This window comes from Tursiops truncatus, chromosome 1, assembly GCF_011762595.2.
Source record: "Tursiops truncatus isolate mTurTru1 chromosome 1, mTurTru1.mat.Y, whole genome shotgun sequence".
In the NCBI taxonomy this organism is placed as follows: Eukaryota; Metazoa; Chordata; class Mammalia; order Artiodactyla; family Delphinidae; genus Tursiops; species Tursiops truncatus.
Genome location: NC_047034.1, coordinates 148,604,927 through 148,631,508, shown reverse-complemented (window position 1 = coordinate 148,631,508; position 26,582 = coordinate 148,604,927). Strand labels below are relative to the sequence as shown.

At 46.8% G+C, this 26,582-nt stretch overlaps 2 protein-coding genes across 8 annotated transcripts in view; one reads left to right on the top strand and one right to left on the bottom strand.

The window, feature by feature from the left end:
• Positions 1-7,028: 7,028 nt before the first annotated feature.
• Positions 7,029-12,858, bottom strand: MED8 (mediator complex subunit 8). 3 transcript variants are annotated; one of them, XM_019937977.3, is made up of 7 exons: positions 12,330-12,710; positions 11,361-11,479; positions 9,966-10,110; positions 9,137-9,277; positions 8,864-8,945; positions 8,251-8,499; positions 7,029-7,410 (listed from the first exon to the last, which is right to left on the bottom strand). In XM_019937977.3, the coding sequence occupies exons 1-7, from the start codon at positions 12,342-12,344 to the stop codon at positions 7,346-7,348; spliced, it is 816 nt and encodes a 271-aa protein (XP_019793536.1). In that variant the 5' UTR covers positions 12,345-12,710; the 3' UTR covers positions 7,029-7,345. The 3 variants fall into 3 exon arrangements, with proteins under 3 accessions (XP_019793536.1, XP_019793535.1, XP_019793534.1); XM_019937976.3 differs by lacking the exons at positions 7,029-7,410; positions 12,330-12,710 and adding exons at positions 7,427-7,591; positions 12,723-12,858; XM_019937975.3 differs by lacking the exon at positions 7,029-7,410 and adding an exon at positions 7,428-7,591 and having other exon boundaries at positions 12,330-12,713.
• Positions 12,812-26,582, top strand: part of SZT2 (SZT2 subunit of KICSTOR complex) — a 51,223-nt gene continuing 37,452 nt past the window's right edge. For 2 of the 5 annotated variants that reach the window (XM_033867890.2, XM_033867886.2), the window contains exons 1-4: positions 12,813-12,932; positions 23,053-23,178; positions 23,489-23,662; positions 23,972-24,142. In XM_033867890.2, coding sequence (XP_033723781.1) covers positions 12,906-12,932; positions 23,053-23,178; positions 23,489-23,662; positions 23,972-24,142 — 498 coding nt within the window. In that variant the 5' untranslated portion in view covers positions 12,813-12,905. The other 3 variants (XM_033867912.2, XM_033867897.2, XM_033867905.2) reach the window with 3 other exon arrangements.

The following is a 26,582-nucleotide window of genomic DNA, read 5'->3' as shown; positions in this document are numbered from 1 at the left end:
CCATGGCAAAACAAGGCCTAAAGCACTGGTGGTGAGTGTGAGGAAGAGGCAAGCATGGAGCTCTGGTTTGTGATGCCCACTGAATCACACAGCCACCCGTGAAGACCTGAGCCCGGATTGAGTAAGCACAGACAGAGGAGAGAACACATCCCAGCTGCACAGAGAGACCTCTGAGTGGTGAAGGGCCTCCTTTAGAGATGGGATGTAGGCAGACTGTGGAACTGAGTCTTCAGCTGGTGTGGACAGGGAACAGACACAGTTTAGAACAGAGGAAAAGGAACACTGCCAGTGAGGGAGCTTGTCATCTGATCTCAAATCTAAATCACACAATTTAAGAGATCAAACTGGGCTTTAATAGAAGAGTGTAGGTGACAACTAAGTGCGAGAAAGTTCACACAACAAGATTTGAAAATGACTTATCACATCAGGCAAACCAATATAAAAATGTTCCAGTGCCTGTTCTGCACATTGTGGGGGATGAAACGTGCCCAGAGGGTCTCTCCTGACACGTGAGCATAGCTGTATGTACAGATGAGCTGCAGAGGGAGGAAGAGTTACCTCCTCATAGAGGGACTGGTCAATCATTGATTTAAGCAACAACTACTGACAGCAGACTTCTAGACACTATCCTGAAGACGGTTAATATTTATTGAGCTTCTACTATTGTCAGGCACACTATTTTAAGCACTTTGTATATATTAATGTATTTAAACTTCACAGCATCCCCCCAAATAAGGAAACTGAGGCACAGAGAGGTAAATCAACTTGCCTAAGACCACACAGCTAGTCGGTGGCACGGCTAGAATTTGAACCCAGGCAGTCTGGCACTAGAAACTGCTCTTTTAACCAAAATGCTACATTATACTCTCTCTCCAAAGTCAACCCAATAATAATAATAATAATAGCAGCAACTACCACTTAACGTGTTTATGATGGTCCAGATGCCATAGTATGCCAGGCATGCACATTTCTTGCCAAAGATCATATGGCTCCCAGACAGAAGAACTGGATTCAAACCTCGGCAGTTCAGGGTGCTTGAACTTGGGGGACAATAAAGAGCAGCAGGAGCTAGAATAAGTCTGTACAAGGCACAAATGTGGAGCGGAAAATAGGAGGTCGTTGACCTTACCTGGTGGGAGTGGCACTGGGTTGTAGACAGACTGGGTTGTTGGAAAGCTTCACAGAGGAGTGACTCATGAGCTGAATTTTGAAAGATAAGATTGAGTAGTCATCACAGAATGATGGGGCAAAATGTTCCATGCAGAGGGAACAGTGGGACTAAAGGAATGGGGTCTGTTACATTCAGGAAACTTCAAGCAGTTTGAAGTGGGTGTCAGGACAATACAGAAAATAAGTCAGAAGTCAGGGGCTAGATCACACAGAATCCTACTTGCCTTTCCAGGAAATCTGAGCTGTTTTTCAAACTTCCACTGAAGTAAATGTAAAAAAAAAAAAAAAAAAGGAAGAAGAAATATCCCCAGAGAATCTAATGGCTAATTATGAAGCCCTTCAGACTAGTAGGAATTCTTTGAAGTCTATTTTCTCTTACTGCATGCATGATAATTCTGCATTCTGTTTAAATTATTTACCCTCGAATAAAATGGGCATTCTAGGACGATTTTTTTTTAATATTTATTTATTTAGGCTGCTCCGGGTCTTAGCTGTGGCACGCGGGATCTTCGTTGCAGCATGCAGACTTCTTAGTTGTGGCACGCGGACTCTTAGTTGTGGCATGCATGTGGGATCTAGCTCCCCGACCAGGGATCAAACCCGGGCCCCCTGCATTGGGAGCGTGGAGTCTTACCCACTGGAGTACCAGGGAAGTCCCTCTAGGATGATTTTTATCCTGCGACTTTCAGTATGCCTAGCACACTGCCCCTACCAACCCGCCAGGTATGTGGACTCCAGTTTGAGAAACATGGGAAGGAAACTATCAAAAGGATTTTAATCAAGGGAGTGATGTGATCAGACCTGCAGTTTAGATAGATGTATCTGGCAGCCATATGGAAGATGAGTTGGAGTGGGCAAGACTGGATACAGGGAGTCTGAACAATACTTTTAGGGTGAGAGGCCCAGGGCCTAAACTGCAGGGCAGGATCCTGGGGAGACAGAATTGACAGGCTTTAGTATCTGATTGAGTTGGGGGGGGCGTGTTTAGGATGGCTTCCATAGACCTGGCTTAGGTCACACCTAGGATGTTAGAAAAGAAACAGGTTTGAAGGGAAAGATGATTGGATTTGGACATTCAGAACCTGAGGTACTTGTGGATCATATGGGCAGAGATACCCAATAGGCATCTGTAAGTCAGCAAAGAGGTCTGGGCTGAAAATAAAACCTGTTTGAGTTATGTACATAAAGGTGGTGGTCACAAGGAGAGCAGGTAGAATAAGAAAAGAGGGTTAAGGACAGAGTACTGGAGAATAACAACATTCAAGAAGCAGGCAGAGGGGGACTTCCCTGGTGGCACAGTGGTTAAGAGCATGTGCTCCCAATGCAGGAGGGCCCGGGTTCCATTCCTGGTCAGGGAACTAGATCCCACATGCATGGCACAGCTAAGAGTCTGCATGCCACAACTAAGGAGCCCGCCTGCCGCAACTAAGACCCAGCGCAACCGAATAAATAAATGCTTTTTTTTAAAAAAAGGAAGCAGGCAGAGGGACAAAAGGCCAAGAGCTGCAGAGAAGGAATGGCCAGAGAGGTGGGAGCCGGTGAAGGGCAAGAGGTGAAAAGTTAATGGTCAGCACTGTTAAACACCATGGAGATAAGTAAGAAATATAAGGACTGAAAAAAGTCTGGATTTAGCCATCAGGTCAGCAGTGATCTGAGACAGGGTAGTTCCCGAGGAAGGGTGGAAGTGGGGCTAAAGAGTGAATGGGAGGTGTGCAGGAAAATGGTAGGCTCTGTATTTCACGAGCGTGGCTGTGTGTCAGTGAGTGGGGACATGGACTCAAGAAGGACTAACATGGAAGGATACTAACCAAGGCCATGAAAATGGGTGAAGCCCAGAGAAATTAGTGCAAAAAAAGAAATAAGGATGCTCTACATTTGGGGTGTGGGCCAGAGAAGATGAAGAATCAAAATGACCATAAACTAGGGAAATTCGGGTGAGGGCCAGGGAAGGCAGTGGAATGGCCGAGGCAAAGCGGGAAGGGGAGCAGCCTAGGGCTCCTTGGATTTGATTTAGTAAGGAAGGGTATCATGACATGGAAAAGTATAATTTACTGCTTTTATGGGGGAGTCTCTCTGGTACATATATCTTGCCCAGGGGAGAGAGGGGGCTCCCTGAGTGGGAAGGTGACTTCTGGCATTCAATGCATTTATCTCTGCGGTAACTTACTACCTCTTTGATGAATTTTCACTAAAGAACTAGTGAAAGCTAGAAAACAATTTTAGGGAAGTGATCTAGAGGGATGTGGGTATTTTAAGCTGCAGGTGACAGGGAACTTTAGGAACAGTTTGGAGGGATTCAAGGGATTGGCGGGCTGATCTAGGAAAAACCTAGCCTATAATAACATAGTCATGCAATGAGGAATATGAAAAATGCCAGGGGATAAACAGGCTGGAGAATCATTGCCAGAGACTTTAAAGCTAGGAAGGATCACTGGGAGCACCTAGGCGAGAAAACCGAGGCCTATAGGGAAGTCAGGGGCCTTGTCCATGATGTACTTGGGGAAGCTGCCATGTCCAAGTGGTAGGCGACATCTTGAGAACATGTGAACTCATCAAGAGATGACAACAGGGCTTCCCTGGTGGCGCAGTGGTTGAGAGTCCGCCTGCCGATGCAGGGGACACGGGTTCATGCCCCGGTCCAGGAGGATCCCACATGCCGCGGAGCGGCTGGGCCCGTGAGCCATGGCCGCTGAGCCTGCGCGTCCGGAGCCTGTGCTCCGCAATGGGAGAGGCCACGACAGGGAGAGGCCTGCGTAGCGCAAAAAAAAAAAAGAGATGACAACAGAGATCCAGGAGCTGCCTCAGAGACGCACAGGAGCTCAAGAACAAAAGAGAGATAAGTTAAAGGGAAGAAGAGAGGAAGTTTGTCCTGTGGGACAAAACACATGTTGAAGCAATGGATGCCCTGGCCCTGTCAGATGGATTGGAGTTCACCTTCTGTTCCAGTTAGAAAGCCCCATCTGCAGGGTGGCAAACCCCTTCCAAGTGTTAGCCCCTGTGCGTTCAAAGCTGATGGGCCAGAGCCACATCGAGCCTCCATAGGTTGGTACAGTGAACCCTCCGGACTGAACCAGAGAGGGACCACAGCCCCCAACCCTACTCCTGGTCCACTGCTAAACTTCAATAGGCTAGCCCCCCAAATCTGGAACAGATGGAAGAAAATGTACACCCCTTGGTAGTTTCTCTGAACAGTAATCAGGAGTTGACCTAGGGTGGGCATTTGGAAGGATTCCGCCTCCGTCCTGCCTGGTGCTGGGATCAGCTCACACGGCTCCTGTGTCCACAGGGCACAGAGAATACATTGTCCATAAGGAGGATTATTCTGTACAAGAAGCTCAGACAAAGGGAGAGGTTGTTCCCAGCTGCCTGGGGGAGGTGAGAAGGGGGTGGGAAAGGGACCAGCCTTGCACTGGGGCATTCCTGCAGAGCTCAGCTTCTTCCCTTCAACAGCAGGACAGGAGGTGGGCGCTACACCCGCTGCAGCTCAGTCCTCATGGCAGGACTGATAATGGAGTTAGAAGGAGCACTTAGCTAGAACAACCTATCTACCTTGGCTGTTTCCCAAGAAAATGCAAGGTGAAGTTAGGTGACCTAGCTAGGTAGGGCAGCAATAGACACCAGGAGGGGAAGAGAACAGGGTGACTGGGGCAATCAGCAAAAGGGACATGCAACAATGACTGAGTCCCAGCCTCAGGGCAGAGCTGGAGAGGGAGTGGTCCTAGCAATGGGTGTCGTGGGAACACTGATGCATCCACCTTCAGCAGGATGACCTCTGTGCTACAGAATATTGAAGTTTCACAGCTGCTGCTTCTTTCGCCACCCCAGACACACACCTGGGAGACGATGGCCTAATCTCATTCTCCCGGGGCCCCAAGAGTAGGAGAAAACACAAGACCTAGGCCAAACAGAGCCATCAGAAACTGAGCAACACTACCAGAGTGGGGCAAGAGGGCCATCTTTTGCAAATCTGAAATCTGAGCAAGGGAGCAGGTCAGTGTCCTCTTCTTGAAAGGAAACTCTGTATTCCCTCCTTTGGGAATGAGTGTGTTAGGGATGGGAGATACTCTCCATTGAGGCATTTACTGGGCTGTATGGGCCCCAAAGTTGGCAATGCTACATACGTTTGTGCACTCCAGAGAATCTGGGGTTGAGGGGGTGGGAATGAGAGCACGTGCTCCCGGAGTGAATATAAAGACATGAGTGCCTGCGGAGTAAGGACTGTTGGTTTAAGGGCACAAGATGTAGGTGGGGTCCTGCATATGTCCCTGCTGGCGCAGGAGGACATTTCCGCTCTGGGAGGACAAGGAATCCATTTCAGATGGTACTTTGGGAACAACGTCGATATTAGCCTGGGACAACAAAGAAACTTGGGGTGGTTTCAATAGGTCCAAAAAGTTTTCAAGAAACTTTCAATAGGAAGGAATCTTTTGGTAGAATAAAGGACAGCAGTCACCAAAAGATGCTCCAGGGGTTTTAGAGAAGCACACCTTGAACTCTATCCAATATGACAGTTAGCTCTGACATTTCCAGTGTGAAGGGAAGAGAAGATAAGGAACATCTGAGTGGGCTGATAGACCGGTAAGGGAGCACTGTTGAAGTGGGGGACAGGTCTGACATTGCCTCAGAGCTGATGGCAGGACTTTCCGTGCTCCTGTGTGCTATGATCAGTGAGCTGTGTGAATACCATTTCTTGTCTTGATGGAACGGGAACGGATGTGACATCTGCAACCACTTTTCCAGCCCTTTGCTGCCACAGCCTGGCAGAATTCTGCCTGGCACTGAACAAATGCCAAAGTACTAATGTGTGACAGAAGAGAACAGAAAAAAGGCAGCTGGAAGGTGTGAGAAGGGCCTCCTATTACCTCTCAGGACATTTAGATCAAAGCTAAGAAAACTTTTTATTGGAAAACAAATTAGAATTGCCTTGCAGCAACCTTGAAAGTCTCTGACATGTAGTCTCCAATCCCTACATAGCTGTCTCAATTTATCTGTCAGATTAACCCTGATACAGTGGCCATCAACTTAAATAACTTTATTCAGAGAAACCCTTTGGTCCACTTCTGCTGACTCAACCCCTGCCCTAGCTCACAACAGAGAGCTAAGCAAGGCAGCTTAAGCTGGAGACCCAAGCCCACTCTGCTCTCAGCTTTATAAAAGCAGGCAAAAGTACTGGCGGCTGCCACCGCCCGCCATCCACCTGGCCCTTATTGGAACCACAGGCTCAGTGTACTGGAGAAAAACCATCCTGGCTGGAGCCCAGGAACCAGGCAAATTATGAGGATAACTCAACCATGATGAAAGATGGTGTGAGGTGCAATTCCCCTCTCCCTCTAAAATAAGAAAAAAAAAGTCTGGGGAACAAGGGACTTTTTCATCTGCTAAGAAAAACCCTTTCTCACATCGTCCTGCCTGGTAGAGCCACTTCCTGAAGAAGCCCCCATATACCGGGCCTTCAACATCTTCCTTCGTGTGTGAGGTGTAGGGTAAAGGACAGGGTACTTTGTGACTATTTCCCAGATAAGAGCTGAACTGGCTTCTCAGAGGATGGAGAACAGAGCAGGCCTGAGCTTCTCCAGAGCCACAAGTGGACGGTCTGTCTCAGACCAGAAGCCTCATCACCTGCAGCTTGGAGAGACGGCCAGGATGGAATCTGGGCAGGAAGGCCTGCGGAGACAGCAGGCCTCTAAGGACACAGAGGCTGTCACCGTTTCTGGCAGCACGAAATAAGCACAGGCTTTCAAACAGAGCTGAGCGGTCCATGATCTTGTGTCCATCAGCTCACCACAGACATGAAGCAGTATCAGATCAGGATAAGTTCTGGATCGAGGACTGAAGAGGGGGCAGTGGGGAGAAGTGGCTGTAGAAACTCTCATTTATTGAATACCCATTATTTCATAGACTGTGCCAAGCGTTTTACATTCATTTTCCCATTTTAATCCTCACAACAACCCTATGAGGTAGGTATTATCACCATTTATAAACAAGAAAACTGGCTCAGAAAAATTAGGTCACTTGCCCAAAGTCACACAGCTAGTCGGCAGTGGAGATGGGATCTGTCTGTGGCTGAAAGCCCGTATTCTTTTTATTATACCCATCTAGGTCAGCTTTGGGCAAAAGGCAGCTTCACTGCCCAACTCTGCAAAGAGCACCTGGGAGTGGAGGTTGTCGGCCACACTCACCGCTGGTAGGGATGCATGGAAGCCGACTTGATGTTGGTTTTTATTCCACTTGGCATTTTCCCTAAAAGGAACATGAAGAAAGACACCTGAAGCACAGTAAGACGTTCATGGTAAATCAGAAATGTGGTCCCTCAGGTTCCCTTCTGCACCTCCGCTATCATCTCAGAATCTCTGTGGCATCTGACCCTGGACGGCAAGGCTCAGAGGTATGGCTCTTCGTCCAGCCCTCTCCCTGAAGATGTCTAGGAGGAGGAATAGTGGGAGGGGTTGGAACACACCTGGCTCCTGCTCACCCCCTCCTATAAAAAGAGAACTAAATCTGTGGGACCCCCATTTAATGTCACAGGTAAAAGAGTGCTATGTTCTCTCTTATTTTAATTGTCCCTTTGTCTGGACAGCTTGGAAGAAAATACCTCTTCTAGCTGCTTGCATCTGAACTCTGCCAGGCTGCTCTTATAATTACTAAAAGCGAGCAGGAGAGACAGGATACAGAGAAAGGAATACACGCAGCACCGGGAAACTTGCCTGCTTGTCCATTCCCAACACACCTACCCAATGGTCCTAATGAAGGTCTGACCATTCATTTTTCTACCTAAGACAAGACAGTGAGAACACACCTAATACCCAGAGTTAAAGGGGACAGAAGGGTAGTTGAGACCGAGGTCTGAGATGGGGTGGGAGGCGAGAGCAGTTTCTGCTTGTCAAAGTTCTTCCTCATTGTCAGGTACCTATTAAGGGTCTCAAATGAGACTTTTACTCCAAAAGTTTTTTTTCTGGGTCACAGTCCAAGGGAGAAAAGGAGAGTATCTCCAGCTCTGGGGACGCTGGGGCCCCAGATAACCCAGCTTATTCCCACTTCCCTGCTCAAGGTCTGCCACCATGCCAATCCCTGTCACCTTACCTGGTTGACCTGCTTGGGCAATCTGCACCCCACTGAGCATTGGCTGCTGCTGACTCGGAGCTCCTGCCATCTGCACCTGCTGTAGTCCTGAGGCTCCTGCGAGGATTGTCCCAGCTCCTGGCTGGCCCGGCTGGCCAGGACCACTGCTGCCTGAAGGCCTCCAATTAGACAGCCCCTTCCCAAAGGCAACAGCTGCCACTAACGCATTGGTGTCTGCTGGGTTAAAGGTCTGCTTGTTCGGCCGGAGACCTGAAGAAAAAGGTAAGTGGGGACCCCGAGGTATGCCTCTGGCCCTGGACCGAACCTAGCAGCAGGAAGACCAGTATGGGTACCAGGGCTTGGAGTTCTGACTTCAGCAGAATCTAGGCTCCCTGGCAGCCCAGAGGAAGAGCCAGAGGACCCCCATGACTATCTCAGAATACTCCCTTCTCCCTTTGCCCATTTCTTCCACCTGCTCCAGGGCTGGCCAGAAATACAAAAGGCTAACAGAATGGACGCATACCTTTTCCCAAGCAGCGCATCCTTTCGTCCTCACTTCACCACTACCAACACCACCCTTCCTATTGATCTTATCCCTCTTTCCTCCTCCCTTTTGCCACCAATCCCTCCATACCTCCACTCTCCGCTTCTCGTTCCTCTTTGCTGATTTTCTCCAGAAGGTTTGAGCACATTTTATTCAAGCTCTGGATCTGCTTCTGCAACACACATAAATTTGTGCAGAGATTAGGGCAAGCAAGAAATGATTACGGGGAAGTTTCTTCCTTGGGCTATTCCAGGGGCAACTGAGGGTAACCAGCTGTGCATCCCTACCATACAGAGGTGGTAATGCCCAGCTTCTCATGATAAAATTTGGGGTGGGGGCAGCAGGGCAGTGACTCAGTCCAACCTGAGCTGCATCAGCACCAATGCGGGCAGCATCCGTTGTCAGCTGCTTCTCTTGCTCTTCTACCTCAGGGTCAGGCTTGGTTCTCAGATGGTCAGGGACCACCTCATGGCTAAAAACAGGTACCCGTCCTTCAGTCTGCCTCTGTAACACACAGATTTTATTGATCCTACTGTGCACTCCAAGAAGATTCAATCTGGCCTGATATATACATAGTTCCTTCCACAGGCAAACGGCGCATTTTCAGGGAAAACACAACCTGAGACTAACAATATCTGGTTTCCTAAGACACTATCCCCCTCACTCCATCCTTCAGTTCTGTCTACTCACTCCCCTATCTCTACCAGACCTAAGGATAAACCTCTTTCTGCCACATTTAAATCAAAGATTGAAAGAGAAAAAGTCAGGGACTTCCCTGGTGGTCCAAAGGTTAAGGCTCCGTGCTTTCACTGCAGGGAGCACGGGCTGGATCCCTGGTCGGGGAACTAAGATCCCACATGCCGCGCAGCTCAGCCAAAAAACAACGACGACAACAAAACAAAACAAAACAAAAAAAGAAAAAGTCACAAAAAAACATACTTTCTGCTCAAGACAGGTGTTGGAGGAAAAAGGTCTTTGTCTTGGTGACATATGCCTCAGATTAATTCAGTTTGGGAATGGCTCTCCCAACTCCAGAAGGACAAAAAGCAAAGCCTCCGAAATGCAGCCCTCGCTTCTTACTGCCACACACTACTGCAGATTCAGAACTTCTAGAATAGCCAACCAACCACTGTACCCTCAGTCCTCATCTAAGAACTTAATTTCCCAAGTTGCACCCCTCTCCTCCTCTTACCATGAGATCTTCATCTCGGTCTGGGGACAACACCAGAGGGATGATGACCTGGTTACGGAACAGTGGTGTCTTTTCATGCTTCAAGACCTTGTTCAGAGTGTTCAACTGTCCAGAGAGCAAGGCAAAGCTGTCCAGGACAGATGGCCTGGTGGTGGAAAGAAGGTGTCAGAATGTTCCCAGTAAAGGAGCCTCAAAGGGGGTCCTTCAGACTAGGAATACCCAGACTCACCCCCAAAACACTCATAGCCCTACGGCTGGCCTGGGCAGGAACTAGCCTGGCTCACAGGGATTATGGGGTTAAGAAAGAGGGACACACTTTCAGTTTCTGATACAGATGGAGAAGAAAGGCAGGTCATTATAGCAGGCCCCCCTTATCTGCAGTTTCACTTTCCGAGATTTCATCTACCCGTGGTCAACCACAGTCCAAAAATATTAAATGGCAAATTCCAGAAAAAAACAATCCATAAGTTTTAAACTGGGCGCTGTTCTGAGCAGCGTGATGAAATCTTGCTTCATCCTGCTCTGTCCCACCCAGGACGTTAATCACCCCTTTGTCCAGCATATCCATGCTGTATACGCTACCCACCCCATTAGTATAGAAAAAAAAACATAGTATATACAGTATAGGTTTCAGTACTTTCACAGTTTCAGGCATCCACAGAGGGTCTTAGAACTTATCCCCCACAGATTAGGGGGGACTACTATATTTGAATGGGGGTAAGGACAATGGCAAAATAGGAACCATGGCTACACTATTATCACTAAAACTTCAGAAACTGGGTAAAAGTCTCCCTTCTGGCCTAAAAATAGTATCCACACTTCCAGAGTAGATTGGACCTAAAAGACTCAGCAACATCCATGGCAAGAGATCCAGTATGAATACTGTAGTGGGAGGACCCACTGCGGGAGGACCTCCTCCCAGAGAAGTCAAATGATGAGAATCAAAAGCTAGTGAGAGGGGCTTCCCTGGTGGCGCAGTGGTTGAGAGTCCGCCTGCCGCTGCAGGGGACGCGGGTTTGTGCCCCGGTCCGGGAAGATCCCACATGCCGCAGAGAGGCTGGGCCCATGAGCCACGGCCGCTGAGCCTGCGCGTCCGGAGCCTGTGCTCCACAACGGAAGAGGCCACAACAGTGAGAGGCCCGTGTACCGCCAAAAAAAAAAAAAAAAAAAAAAAGCTAGTGAGAACCTGGGCTGGGAAACTGGGCATTTCTCTACTTCCTTACCATGGGGGCCCAAAGCCAACTTCAGTGTTAAATGTTGGGAAACCCAACTCTTTCTAAATCAAGAGATGTTTGCAAACTGATAAATGGTTACGTCACTGGAGATGTCCTAGCCAGCAGGTGGCCTGGCCCCCCATCCATGGAGCCCTCCCCAGCTTGCCCTGGCAACCCTTACCAGGTCAGCCGGTCATATTCATTCTCCAACTTGTAAATGAAACTCCCCAGCGAATTCTTCAGATCAGCCACTTGACTCAGCAGTGCATCTAATGATGCCTCAAGCTGCTTCTCCTCCCTCTGCACCAATAGGAATAGGTTGGTTACTCAGATGAGTGTGAGGATGACACATACAGAGGAAGGCTGAAAAGCCAGGATGACAGTGTGCGATACCAGTCCAGTGACACAGGATCTCATTGGCACAGTGAGAGCCAGGTTGTTTACTTTCTTTGGTATTAGGGTTACAGACAGCGTCAACCCTTAGACCTTTACACCCATTCATCTGACCTCAATTCCTCCTACCTACTGATTCCTTTCTCTCATTGCTCCTAATCCAGGCCTGGTTTTTCTCTGTATTAGGTACACTCTATTCTCTCCCACTGAGTAATTTTCACCAGACCTAATGCCTGGGGTTTATTGTCTTTTGGGCACCTCTGCAGCATACATACTCTGACTTCCTCTGTCCTAAAACCTGCCGGTGAGTGTAGCCGTTCTTGCCCATGATACAATCTCTGGAAAATCTACCTACACATGAAGGCTCTTCTGAATACCTGCCACTGCCGCCGCCACCACCGCTGCCATCCCCCACCTTCATTTGCCCTCAGTCTTTGCTCCTTCAACCTCCTCCTTGCTAAATTAATCTGCACTCATTTTATCTCTGTGCCAATATTCCTGTGCCCCTTTCACAAGCTTAGTCAACCTATAAAAACTTACGGAGAGGCTACCAGCTGCAAGAAACTAAGTGACAAATGAAAAACGGGCACAGACTAGGAAGAATGAAGCAAAACTGTCTTAGCAAATTGCCAACGTGCAGGACAGAAGCCTTGATCCTGGGTTCCACCCACGGCCTCAGATTATATTAGTCTGGCTTTTGGCCACCGCGGTCCCACAATTCCTTCCACCCTCGGGCTTCTCTCCAATTACAGATTACCTGTTCGGTCGGCATCCGACAACGGCCATCCAACAGCCTAGGCCGGGGCCTGAGCCGATCCACCACTTTCTTGAGTCGTCTTCCTTGGACTGCACCTCAACCTTCCCAAATTACAACCTGATCCTTTCCCACACCCTAGCAAGTCAGTGCTGCCTTCTCCCTCCCGACTTAACCGCAGTCTGTCTCCCGTCAGCCGGGCTCTACCCCCATCTCTCATCTGCGCCGCTCCCTCGCCAGTGGGCCTCTGCCCCATCGCGCGTCCCCTTATTCGACGGTCGAGGGCTCTACCCACTCCTCTCAGCCCCAACTCCTCACTCCCTCCTCCGCCAGCCCACTCTCGGTCCCCGATACCCGAAGCTAGCTAGCGGTCACTAGCGCCAACCTGGCCCTCACCTGCATTGCGGCAACAGGGGCGGTGTCAAAGACTTCCTCTTCCGTTTCCCAAGTCAGCCAATCAGAAAGCTCAGGACTCGGCCCTCCCCCTCACTTCCTGTCCCGCTGGTCGCCAGGCCGCCGGGTCAGGGGTCACGAGCGCAGCAGTTTCACTGGCCCGGGCCGGCGCGGGAGGGCTGTGTGATGGCCTCGGAGCGCCCGGAGCCGGAGGTGAGGGGCGGGCGGGCGCAGCGCTGGGTCCCGAGACCCGAGGGGGAGGGTCCGGCGGCCGGGCGCGGCCGTGGCCTCCTCCGGGTCCGGAGCCGCAGGGTCAGCCCGAAGCCCAAACATTCGTTATCTCCTTCCCCGCACTTTCCCGGGGGGCCTAGAGGAGGAGCTTGTCGCTGTTTTGTTTGCCGAAATTTCATCCACGACGCCACTCTCGGGTTCTTTGACCTCAAAATGGTATTAAGAAAACCTGTATTTTGATTTTCCGTTGCAGTTTCAGTGGGCAGCTTTGCCAGTTGCTGCATTTCTTCAAATATTGGAATGCCATAAACAGCATGAATTTAGTTCTAGCGCTCATGCTTTTGGAGAGCAGCTTTGGTTTCATGAAAAAACATTTGACTCAGAGAGAAGCCTCGTTCCGGTATTGGCGTTGCCGTGTAACTATCTGTGCAACTTCGGGCAAGTCTTGACTTCCCGGCCTGTTTCCTTCTCCATAAAGTACTTATCATTGGTGTATTGTTAGGGTCACATGTTTTAAATCAGAAAATGCAAATAAAGTATCCATAAGGTGCCAAGGACCATGCAAGGAACTTTATATACATTGTGTCATTCAAACTTGTGCAAAGGAAGGTGGCAATACCCACTGTCATTTACAGGTAAGGAACTGAAAATCGAGAGAAATACCTTACCCAAGTGCTACTCTCAGCTGGGGTGTAGCAGAGTTTTGGAGTTAGAAGATCTGAGTGTAAAATCTCAGATTTGGAAAGAACAACGTCACTAGGAGAGGGGCGCAGTGTTACAAGAGAATATATGAGTAGATGGGAAGGGTGAGAGATGTGTATGATGCAGATAGTTGTCATTACTTATTGAATGCTTACTGTGTGTCAGGGACCATCTCAGCACTTTACCAACATCAATTAATACTCTGAATCCTACGCAGTAGACAATATTATCATCCCCATTTTTCAGTTGAGGAAACTGAGGCACAGAGATAGATATTAAGAGTAATAAAGTTGCACAGCTAGTAAGTACCAGAGCCAGGACTCCAAAACTGGTGGTCTGCTGTAGATCTTGTGTTCTTAGTCATAATGTTTACAGTATAAATAATAAAGTAGCCACAGGATGGTAAATCTCCAATTCGATGTCACGAGCCCCAAGATTAAATATGGTTGTAGGAAACTACCCTATTAAAAAGGATCAGATGTGTTGACAGGGGTGATGGAGTAGCCTATGCATCAGAAATATCCTTGAGAAAAACTGATGAAGGTATTTGGAGTATGTTTTGTTTTGGATTAAAATGAGAAGAAATGGAGGGATGTTGTGGTGAAATACAACATACCTGTTAGGCAGGTAGTCTAAAACAGCATTGCATCCAATGCAAGGCATATATGTCAGTTTTCTAGTAGCCACATTTAAAAAGGTAAAAACAGGTAAAATTAACTTTAATAATATATTTTTCTTTAACCCCATTATTTCCAAAACATCATTTCAATATGTAATAAATATTAAAAATTATGAGATATTTAACATTCTTTTATTGTACCAAGTCTTTAAAATCCAGAGTGTATTTTACAGCATATCTCACTTTGGACTAGCAACATCTCTAGTGCTCAGTAGCCCCATATGGTAGTGGCTACCATATTGAGCAGTGCAGATCTAAGGGAACTTGGAGTCAAGACATATGCTCCTGGAAGTCTCACTCAGCCAAAAGTTCATTTGTTGAATTCTTGATTTACATTTCTGAAAATTTTATCTCAGAAGGTAAAGGGAGTGAAGAGTTCTGCCCCTGAGCAGAAAAGTGACTGATCGTTAGATGTTATTACAATTCCAAGAGAGAAATATTGGGCATAGTCAGATTTAAGAAGTCATTCATTCCTCAGATACTTAAATTATTTTATGCTGCTGCTATGGACTCAGAATTGTGCTAATTATCAGGGTGGATGTGGAGCAGTGTAAGACACATTGCCTATTCTAATGGAGTGCACATGTTGAATTATGATAATAAGCGCTTCAAAGGAAAAGTACAGATTGAATGAGTGTTTAACAGGGGTTCTTAACCTAATTGTTCAGTGGAGGGGGTGGATCAGAAAGCCTCAGAGGAATGACATTTAAGCCGGAAGAAGGAGTGGAAGGTGGCTGTGAGAAGAGGCAGAGCGCATGCATTACAGGCAAAGGGAATAGTGAAAATCCTGAGGTAAGGAGGAGCTGAGGACCTTCAGAGGACTAAGACGAAGCAGCTGCCAGTGTGGGCGCAGTGGCAGTGAGAATAGCTAACACGAGTGCTTACTGAGTATCATCTAATACTGGGAAAACCCCTGTGAAATAGGCACCGTTGGGACTTCCCTGGCAGTCCAGTGGTTAAGACTAAGCCTTCCAGTGTAGGGGGTGCGGGTGCGAGTTCGATCCCTGGTCGGGGAGCTAAGATCCCACATGCCTCGCGGCCAAAAAACCAAAACATAAAACAGAAGTAATATTGTAACAAATTCAATAAAGACTTTAAAAATGGTCCACATCAAAAAAATCTTAAAAAAAAAAAGCACTCTTACTATCCCTGTTTCTCAGATGAGGAAATTAAGGCCCAGAGAGTGTAAGTAACTTCACCAAGGCCTTATACTAATAAGCAGCAGAGCCAGCGTTTGATCCGAGGTGCTCGAACTCAGGTGGAGGTGGGTGAGAGAGAAGGCTGGTGAAGAAGATTCAGGTTGAAGCCGTGCTAGAGGTTTAGGACTTTGGCATAAGTACAGTGGTTCAAGGGCAGGTGGAGACTACATTATTTTGTGGGATTCTGTTAACAGAAAACAGCACCGGGGTTGGAAAAGTCCAGGAATAATTTATACCTTAACCACCAAGGAACAGGGGCAATGAACAAACAACAAATTAACGAGATGGACAATGTTTGCTTCATCCTGGTATACGTGGTATGCAGCACAGTGCCTGATAATGTTTTATTCATCTTGCTATAAATGGTATATAGGCCTCAATAAATTTTCCAAAGAATGATAGTCTTCCTCTATCATTGTTCTGACTCTCCTGATTAATTGCCACAGCATCCTTCTGAAGTAGACATTCTTTTCCTTTTTCCAAATTTATTTATTTATTTTTGGCTGCATTGGGTCTTCGTTGCTGCATGTGGGCTTTAGTTGCAGCGAGTGGGACCTACTCTTTGTGGCGGTGCGCGGGCTTCTCATTGCGGTGGCTTCTCTTGTTGTGGAGCACGGGCTCTAGGCGCACGGGCTTCAGTAGTTGTGGCACTTGGGCTCAGTAGTTGTAGTTCGCGGGCTCTAGAGTGCAGGCTCAGTAGTTGTGGCGCATGGGCTTAGTTGCTCCGTGGCATGTGGGATCTTCCCGGACCAGGGCTCGAACCCGTGTCCCCTGCATTGGCAGGCGGATTCTTAACCACTGCGCCACCAAGGAAGTCCCTGAAGTAGACATTCTTATCCACATGTTATAGATGAAGAAACTGAGGCCTGGGAAAACTAACTTGTCCAAGCTCACCTAGATAGCAAGTAGTAGAGCCAGATTTAAATCCAGATCTCTGACTTAGAAACCCTGCTTTCCCTTTGCCAGACTGCTCCAGTGCACTTCAGACTCAGAAGGATTAAGTATCAGGGATTAACGCTCCATATGAGTGTGGGTGCTGGGAGAACACAACTAATTCAGGGATTCTCAAACAGTAAAGTGGAAGAATCACTTGGGGGAGCTTGTTACGTATAGCTTCCCAAGCTCTCTCAGCTCTTAATTCAATTGGTCTCAGATGGTGCCCAGGAATCTGCATTTTAACAAGCACCTCAGGTGGTTCTGATGCTGCTGGTCCTTGGATCACACTTGGAAAAATACCATTCTAGCTGCTTTAATTAATTCTTGAGTCTTTAGTTCTGTTAAATCACCTCTTGAATGTAAAGAAAACTTAAAGATGATGTTTGTGAAAATGTAGTCGTTGACTTGGAAGGATCACGTATGGGGGGAATGTTGCGCGAAAACTCGAGTTAGGAAATGTTCCTGGTTTCAAGAGAGTGGATTCTATAAGAACTGATTGGTGAACTAGACTTCAGTTCACCAATGGCCTTGAAGAGTCAGTCTGTCATTCAAAATAACCTTCGAAACAAGGTGGAGAAATGGAAGCTGCACAGCAGTGGAATTAAGCAGCCTACTAACAAGTAGTGTGAAGAAAATCTTCTAATAGGACAGTGCTTGTTTATATCCTCCATCTGGTGCATTCCCCTTTCCCTCCTCACTAGGCCAACCCTGCTCAGTCTTCAGGGTCACTTTCTCTTAAGACTCTTGCCTGAGTCAGGTTACTTTGTTACATGCTGTCATAAAACCACATTCTTATCCTTGGCACACTTAGTTTGTATTAATGTAGTATTTAGAGTGATTATTTGATTAGTTTTTTCCTCCATTATAGGGTAAATCTTGTGAGGGCAGAGAATGCCAATTTTTGCTTTCCATTGTATCCTTAGGACCAGCCCAGTGCTAGCATGTATCAGGCTCTCCGTAAATTTGTTGACTGATAAATGAATGCATGCTCACCTTGCCTTTGTCCTCTTGGGACTTGGATGAGGACTTGATGGCATCCTGATCAAATGAGCAGGGAAATTAGGCTGGAAAGGGATTTACTAGCAGACAAAACAGTAGTCAGGCTTCACAATAGAAAATAGGCTGGATGTATCCAATGTAATAGGACGAATTGAATAATTGTGTGTGTCCCAAAAAAGCCAGCTGCATGAGGAGAGAATGGGGGATGTGTCTAAGCAGCAGCAGAAGCGAGAAAGTCAGAGAGGTTTCTTGGGTCAGTAGCATGGTGAAGCTTCGCCTGAAGTAAATAGAATCTAGGAGATTCTGAATCTGTGACCTCTCCTGGGTATTGTGCTCTATTCTGGCCCCCACATTTTAAGTTGAAAAGTAGACCAACCAGAGTTCATTCGTAGGCACGTGATCTAAGGTCTAAAATAGTGAGGGAACTTGAAACCATGCCGTTTTCTTTTTGTTTTATTTTATTTTTATTTATTTTTGGCTGCGTTGGGTCTTTGCTTTCTCTAGTTGCAGCAAGCGGGGGCTACTCTTCGTTGTGCGGGCTTCTCATTGTGGTGGCTTCTCTTGTTGCAGAGCACGGGCTCTAGGGACGCGGGCTTCAGCAGTTGTGGCTCGCGGGCTCTAGAGCGCAGGCTCAGTAGTTGTGGTGCATGGGCTTAGTTGCTCCGCGGCATGTGGGATCTTCCCGGACCAGGGCTCGAACCCGTGTCCCCTGCATTGGCAGGCAGATTTTTAACCATTGCGCCACCAGGGAAGCCTGAAACCATGCTGTTTGAGCTACATTTAAGGAACCTGGAGATGTTTATTATGGAGAATCAAAGACTCAGAACCATCATCAGATGTTGATAGCTTCTCCTTTGGCAGAGGTTCAGAGTTTTCCCTGTGTGGCCTCAGGAGGTAAAACCCAAAGTGAGTTAGATATGTTCAAGAGAACAGATTTCAAGAGCAGGCCAAGGTAATATCAACAAGACAGACTCTGGCTCAGTGTGAAGAAATTTTCAACTCTGCCAGCTAAGTGGGGGTGAGCCAAAAAAGCTGAGGGGAATGGCTGTGCAGGACTTCCTCCAGACTCAAAGAAGCAGCACCTTGTTACCACTACTATGTGCATTTATGTGACACTTTTAACTTTACAGTGTACTTTCACCCATCATTGGGGTAGGTGGTGGTATTTTATAGAGGAGGAAACTAAAATTCAAGCCCAGAGTCTCAGCTATCATATCACATTTTCTTTCCATAATACTGTAATTCTGTCTAAAACAAATCTATTCAAGTTTACACAACTCCCCTTCCCCCGATTCCAGAATTGTAGAAAAGAAGATGATACCAGTAAAGAACATACTAGTGAAAAAAAAACTTGGTAAAAACAACTTTCAGGGAGGCAAAGTCCAAACAACAGACTGGGTTAGTTTTTCCATAAAGCAGATGAGGAAGGATGAGAACTCTTGAACAACAAAAGCCAGATGTTGAAAAAAATGAAAAATTAGGAATCTCTGGTAAGATACTAAGAACATAGCTTGAAATAGAGAAGAGAATAAATATAGCTTGCGAGAGCAATTCCCCTCATTCATACATTCATTCAACAAATACTCAAACCCTTAGTGTGTCTTGGCACTGCGCTAGTTACTAGAGATACAACAAAGAACAATACAGACATCCCCTACCTCCCTGGAGCTCCTACACTTGTAGGGGAAACCAACGTTAAAAAATACACAAATTCTTCATTATGAACTGTGGTGGATGCTATTAAGTAGTCCAGACTGCTTTGTGAATGCCGAGCAGAGATAACAAACAGTGTAGGGAATCATGGAAAGGTTCATTTATTAAACCCAGAGTGGCCAGGATTTTAGTCCTAGAAGATGAAGTGAGCAAGTGTCCCCAACTGTCCTTATGGTGCTCCCTCCTTTAACCCTGGCTCAATATGGGCCAAAACTCCTTTCTTGGATATTTCCTTGCATAACTGAAACAGGCTGGCATTTGAAAAAAAGTCTTCACTAAGCACCAAAGAAGAACAAAAGGAAAAATATGGAGACTAGTGTTAAGATTACCTTACCTTAAGAAAAGTTGTACTGCCTGTGATTCATTTTAAATGCCGCGTTTCCTTTGCTTAGCTTAGAACATATAGTGAATTCACTTATTCAGCAAAATTTTATCGAGCATCCTATTGCCAAGCAATGCACCAGGCTCTGGGGATAGAGTGATAAACAGAAAGGGCTGCTGAGCTGGGATATCCTTCCTATTCTGATAATACTGAGCCCAGCCCGTCCTTTTTTAGATAAGAACCTTGGCAAGGATCCAGCATAGTCAACTTGTAGACGAGAGAGGTCACTAATATCATACCCACACCAGTTCAGCCAATCCTGAGGGAGAGGTTGCCTACTGGCATTGAGCACAGTTGCTCTTTCTCTGAGAAAGCCAAAGCCCAATGCAAATGAATATATTTTATGGTGTTTATTGGTGCTCTAATCATACATATGGAAGCCATCAGGCCTTGAATTTCTTATAAGGGTGTTGACAAAATACCAATGAAAAGTTAATATTAAATGTTTTACAGTACAATATGTAAGTATACCCAAGTTAATAGACTAACACTGTGGGAAAGAAATTAGGCAATCTGGCAGAATTTTCGAGATGTTAATCAGGGAGAAGGCCGTCTTTTCTATTTATTTATTTATGGGAGTATCTCCTCTTGAGACCAAGGATCAGAGAAAGAGAGGGCAGGTAATTGCTGCAGTTTCCTTCTTTGCCAGTAGACCCCTTTTGTCTTTTTAGGAGTTTGGCAATAAGAGCGTTCAGTTTGATGGGACCTTTTGAGGGGGATGGTGGTTAGAAATGATGGGAAATAGCTATATCTGATTTCTCTAGATAACAGAAATCATCCTGCAACTTACTGGTTTCTGATGTTGCCTTAGTCATCCTTGACACCTTGTTTTTTTGGCTTTTCTTTTGGTTACTTTCCTCCCTACTTCAGTTAATCACCAGTTCTTGTCCACTTTTTTTTTTTTTCTTTGCGGTACGCGGGCCTCTCACTGTTGTGGCCTCTCCCGTTGCGGAGCACAGGCTCCGGACGCGCAGGCTCAGCGGCCATGGCTCACGGGCCCAGCCACTCGGCGGCATGTGGGATCTTCCCGGACCGGGGCACGAACCCGTGTCCCCTGCATCGGCAGGCGGACTCTCAACCACTGCACCACCAGGGAAGCTCCTTGTCCATCTTATTTTAAAGATTCCTTAAAGTACAGTTGAGCTCATTCACCTGATCACTTGTCTTGAAGGTTAGTTCAACTGACTTTTCCAAGACTCTCTCAGTGAAAGGCAGCGCTGGTTTTGCATTCTAGCACACAGCTACTTGTCTCTTCAGGAACAGTCTCAAGCAGTTCACGGAATGGCTACTTTGAGTAGCTCTGGTCTCGGCCATTGTCATCTCCCCTGGTTGTTAGGGGATCTTTCTAAGTCATGTGGTAGCCAGACGGAATTTTTTTTGAATGCAGGTATAATAGTACTGCCCTGCTGAAAAAAGAGTTTGGTAGCTTGACCTAACTCTTGGATAAAATCCAAAATCCTAGCCAGGGCCTGCCTCAGGCCAGTGCAGGGAAACAGTACAACAGGGAGTAGTATTTCCCAAAATGTGATTTTAGATGGTGCAGAGACAAAACACAAAATAATACTAAATCACATCATATTGATGTTTAAATTGTCTTTTTGATTATGTCAGAGCATCCTTTCTATTTATAAACCCCCATCGTGCTCCTTCTTGTAACCACTTTAAATCTTTTCTGCTCTTAAGTCCCCAGTTTGATCCAGTCGTCACACTCAGTAGATGGGTTTTGCAGCTCATCAAGCCTGGGTTTGACTTCTGGCCCTATGCCTACGAATTCTGCTAAGAATTCTGCTGAGAAATTAACTTTTTTGGACCTCAGCTTTCTTCTATTGAATGTTTTGTGTGAAGACTGAATGCAGTTACTTAGGTAAAGAGCCTAGTACTGGGCCTGGTAATAACCTGTAATAGTTGACTTCTGTTATATTCTTATAAGTGCCATGCACCATGCTGAGTGCTTCACATGCACGGTTTCCCTTCATCTGCAGGACAGCACAATTAGATTGGTATTAGGATTTATCTCCATTTTACAAATGAGGACACTGAGGCTTAAATAGTTTAAGTACCTTTTCCACAATCTCACAGCTAATAAGAGGCTGAATTGGGATTCAAACCCAGGCTGTTTGAGTCTGAACTTCTTGTACTGAACTTTTACAGTGTACAATTGGATGTATTTTAGGTGCTCAATAAATATGAGTTCCTTCCCTCTTCTTCCTTCTTCTCTCATCCATGCCATTTCCTAATATCTGTTTCTATACCTCTTTATGCTTGCCTTCTGAGGAAAAAAGACTTCCTTCATCTTTAGCCATTGCATCTCTGCTCTCCACACTCTTCTCCGACATCAGGCACCCTTCATTATTGCTTTTCCACGACTTTTTCCATCTCTTCTCCATGCATATTTCCCCATTATTGAAAAAAAAAATCTTCACTTCCTTTCAACATCCCGTTTCTCAACAGGTAGTCACTGACTTCTGCTCACTTCCTCACAGCCTGTCATTTCCCCCTCACTAGGAACACTGGAGGAGAAATTTGCAGTTTGTCTAAACAGGAGGAGAGTAATCTTTTCATCTGAGGCAAGAGTAAGGGGGTAAAGGAATGTTACAGATAAGGGTTAATCTGGAGGAAACATTGGGGGAGTTCAGACCAGTTGACCCGTATTTTCTCTGCGAAACAGTAGGCACATTTATCTGCCGGGATGGCGGGGGTTGAGAGATTGGAAAACCTGAGTGGAATAAGGAAAGGTTACTGACCAGGGAGAAATAAAAGGATTGGTAAAGGCCACTAGAAGTGGCACCACTGGCGAGGTGACAAGTTTGTTTCTGTCAAAGTACAGCTGGTGTGGTATTTGTGTGGATAAGGAAGAAAGTCAAATTCATCCTGAGTCAAGATTTAGCCGGGCTTGTGTAGTGACAGGTGAGGACACGGGCAAGGGAACTGACACTTGTTAGGACACAGTTGAACCGACTGCCCATGAGGCAGTGGAAGGAAGGAACTAGAGCGTTGACAGCTGAGAAGGGTGTGGGTGGGAGACTGTGACCCACAGAAGCTGGGCTTTGAGGTCTTCAGTAGGCTGCCATTCACCCAGTGAAGATCCTTTAGTGCGTGCTGTTGTCAAGGCTTATTAGGAGAAACTGCCAGGATTATTGTCTGCTCTCTTTTAAGCAATTTGCTAAGCACAGGGACACAAAAATAGGGCAAGACACAACCCCCACCCTCATAGAACTTAGAGTTTCTAGGAGAAGCTCACATATCCGTTGAAATGTGCAAAGGTCACTTGGTCTACGTAGAGGTCTTTATAGGGGGAATGGGAGCCAAGAGTTGAGAATTGAATCCTTGGGAAGCCCTTGCACTGAGGTGGGGGTGAACGTTTCACTTCTGCTGCCTTGCCTCTCACTAATGGATTCTGAGCTCTTTGGACAAGTTACTTGCACCATGATCTATATGTACTAGGAACTAGTGAATTTTTATGGATTTTTTAAAATGTCTCTTTGTCCCCAGGTGGAAGAAGCTGGGCAGGTGTTCCTGTTGATGAAAAAGGATTATCGAATATCCCGAAATGTTCGCCTGGCTTGGTTCCTCAATCACCTGCATCAGACTGTGCAGGCCACGCCCCAGGAGATGCTGGTGAGGCCCAGAGACACACAGGATGTGAAGGGCTAGCCCCGAGGGTCTGTTTTTTTAGGAGGGTGCTGGAAACACACAGGAGGGGAGACTAACTCTGAGGGGTCTGATTCTAGGAGGGGCAAGTGACTTTGCCCACAAGATGATTCCCCAGGGGAAATCTTGTTTAATTGTTTTTCCAGCTCGGAAGAGTGCTTGGTTGGGTTGCAGAAGGTAGAACCAATGGTGTGTCATTTTGGATATGGAAGTCAGGTCCTGGAAAGAAAGGGGTGACTTCCTGACTCTTCCCTTTCCTCCCCGTCCTAATCGTCAGCTTCAGTCTGAGCAGGAGTTGGAAGTCCTCAGTGTCCTGCCTCCTGGATGGCAGCCAGAGGAACCGGTGGTCCCCAGGCCATTCCTCCTTGTACCATCCACCCGGGTCACCTTCCTGGCCTGGCAGTATCGGTTTGTCATTGAGCTGGACCTCAGCCCATCTACTGGCATTGTGGTAAGGGGTTGGTTGAGGGGAGACAGTGGGAAGAAAGGATTGGGTGGGAAGTGAGGAGAAGAGGAGGGGTCTGGGATAAGTGAAGAATGATCTCACAATGATGCCGTTTTGGAAAGGAGACAGGTTTCCTTTACACAACGGAAGGAGTGGGGGGTGTTTGAAGACAGATCCCATTCATCTGTGGCACCGTATTTGGATGTGTGATCAACCTTAAGAGTCCCACTGACCCATGGAAGCTGCTTGTTTCTGCCCTCCGCTCAGGGCTGCCTTTGGTTACCCTTGAGAGACCTTTCTCTGCATTGCCCTCAGGATGATTCCACAGGCGAGATCTTGTTTGATGAAGTTTTCCATGCCCTCTCCCGCTGCCTAGGCGGGCTGCTCCGGCCCTTCCGAGTGCCTGGATCTTGCATCGACTTCCAACCTGAGATCTACGTCACTATCCAGGCCTACTCCTCAATCATTGGCTTGCAGTCCCACCAGGTATTGCATCCTTTCTTCAAGTTTGTATCCTCAGACCTAATTTCAGATAGTCCACTGACCAAGTCCTTATCCTGTCTCCACGGTCTGTGCCCAAAGTCCCCAGCTCTCCTCGAACCTGTTCCTAGTCATCTCTGTGAGTCTCTGTCCTCTTAAGAAGCATCCATTGCTCTGGTCTTACAGGGCCTTCCCATAGCGTTAGGTGAGTTGGCATTGACTGGACAAATGCCCCTCTCATTCCTCCTCTGAGTCTCTGGTCCTGGCCGCTGAATGACTGTTTTCTCTCCCCCGCTCCCTTTAGTTCCATCAGAAGGTTAGCTAATGTCCTAACTCCTTGCACTACCAGCAGGAGAAACAAAGACCCAGAAACATAATTTCTTCCAAGGACAGAGGAGGGTCATTTTTCTCCTAGAGCCCTGTGAACTGGTGGGTGTAACACTGACCACACAGATAATTACAGGGCTTATCCAGCACCCAAGCAGGCCATCAGAAGGCACTCCTTTTTGGAGAATGGCCAAGTCTGTTACTGGAATATCTGTATTGGGCTTAGATAAGCATTGGTCCAGTTTCCCTTCATCTACTCTTAACCACCCGCAACTCACTGGTAGAGGCTTACCCTGAAATTGTCCCTGATGGCTTCATTGTCACCTTAGCTGTCAAACTGGCTTTGAGAGAGGGGGATGCAAGGAACAGTACCTGAGGGGCTGAAATATACACAAGGCAATTGGTACGTGCCTGGATCCCAGCCCTCTGCCCTGGTTTAAAGTGTTCTCCTAGTGCAGGTGTTAGGACTGTTGGGCTACATCCCCAGACTTTGCAGGTGCTCACAGTCAAGGCGGGAAAAGCCTGGATATTAGGTAATCACTCAACACTTGGTTCACTTTGACAAACACTTACTAAAGCCTGATATATGCCAGGCCTGGGCTAGGTCCTGGAGACACAGATGAATCAGACCCTGTCCCTGTCCTGATGGGAGGGGTTGAGAGTTAGTTGCGGAGACAGATATTAAAGGGGGTAATTTCAGTTGAATGTGATAAGGGCACTGATAAGTTTTGACTCGTGATATGGGAGCACCCAGCCAAGCCTGGGGCAGCAACAGGAGAGACTTTTGGACAAAGAGGCATTTGAACTGAATCTTGAAGGATGAATTGATGTTAACTATTCAAAGAAGAGGAAATGGGCTTTCCAGGCAGAGGGGCCAGCAAAAGCAAAGACACAGAGCTATGAAACTGTGCTCTCAATCACAGGGGTTCTAGGGAACTACATGTTACTCAGTTGGACACAATGAAGTTTGAATGATGGGGGGAGGGTTAGGGGGGTGGTAAAGAGGAGACTGGAGAGATAAGTGGGGGCAGAATTATGAAAGGCCTTGAATGTCATGGCTAAGAACTTGTACTTTATTCTGTAGGGGAGTTTAGTGTGGTGGTGAAGAGCACTGGATCTGGAATAACAGTGCCTTATGTGCTTCCTGGCTATACCACTTACTGGCTGTGTGCTCTTATGCAAGTTACTTAACCTCTCTGTGCATCTGGGTCTTTTCTCCAAAATGGGGATGTCAACAGTACCAGTGTTGCATGGTGATTGAATTAATACATGTCAAGCATTTAAAATGGTGCCTACCACATAGCAAACATGCAAATGTTAGCTTTTAAAACTCTTAGCTATGGGTAGAGAACCACTGGAGGTTTGGAATGTCAGTGACAGGATCAGATGCAAACACTAGGAAGGTCACACTTGTTTGTGGCCAGTGAGAAAGATGGATGGGGGACAAATTCTGGATTGGGGAGAACAGGCAGAAGAGTATTGCAGCATGGGAGAGGAGATAAGTCCTGAACAAGGACAGCAGCTGTGGAGAAGACAAGGCGTGAGAACTTAGGTAAGCCTCCAGGGCCACTTGCCACTAAGTCAGCTAAGAAGTCAGACAGCTTCCTCACTTGTCTCTGTAGCTCCCTCAAGATGCATCCTGCTGTTTTTCAAAACAAACAAACAAACAAACAAAAAGTCACGTTTATAATACATGCCCAGTGAAGGAGATTTGAAAAATACGTAAAATATAAAAAACTCACAAAACTCACTCATAATAACCACCCAGAAATAACTACTATTGACATGTTGTGGACTGCGTTTCTTCTCTTTGAGTTTGTGTTTACTTCCCTCGCCACCACCCCTCCATCCAGAGAGAGGAGAAACATCGGGCTCATTCTAAACACACAGTTCTACATCCTGCTTTTTTAACGTGTGATACGGGCATTTTTCCATGTCACTAAATATTTTTGAAAACACAATTTTTAATGACCACTTGTCTTCATATTTTATCATATTTTGTCGTTATATATTTAGCCAAACCTTTACTGTTGGACCCTTAGGTTGACCCAGTTTTCACTCTTCTAAACAATACAGCTCTGAGCGTCTTTCTCACCTTTTCACAGCCGCAGTTCCCACT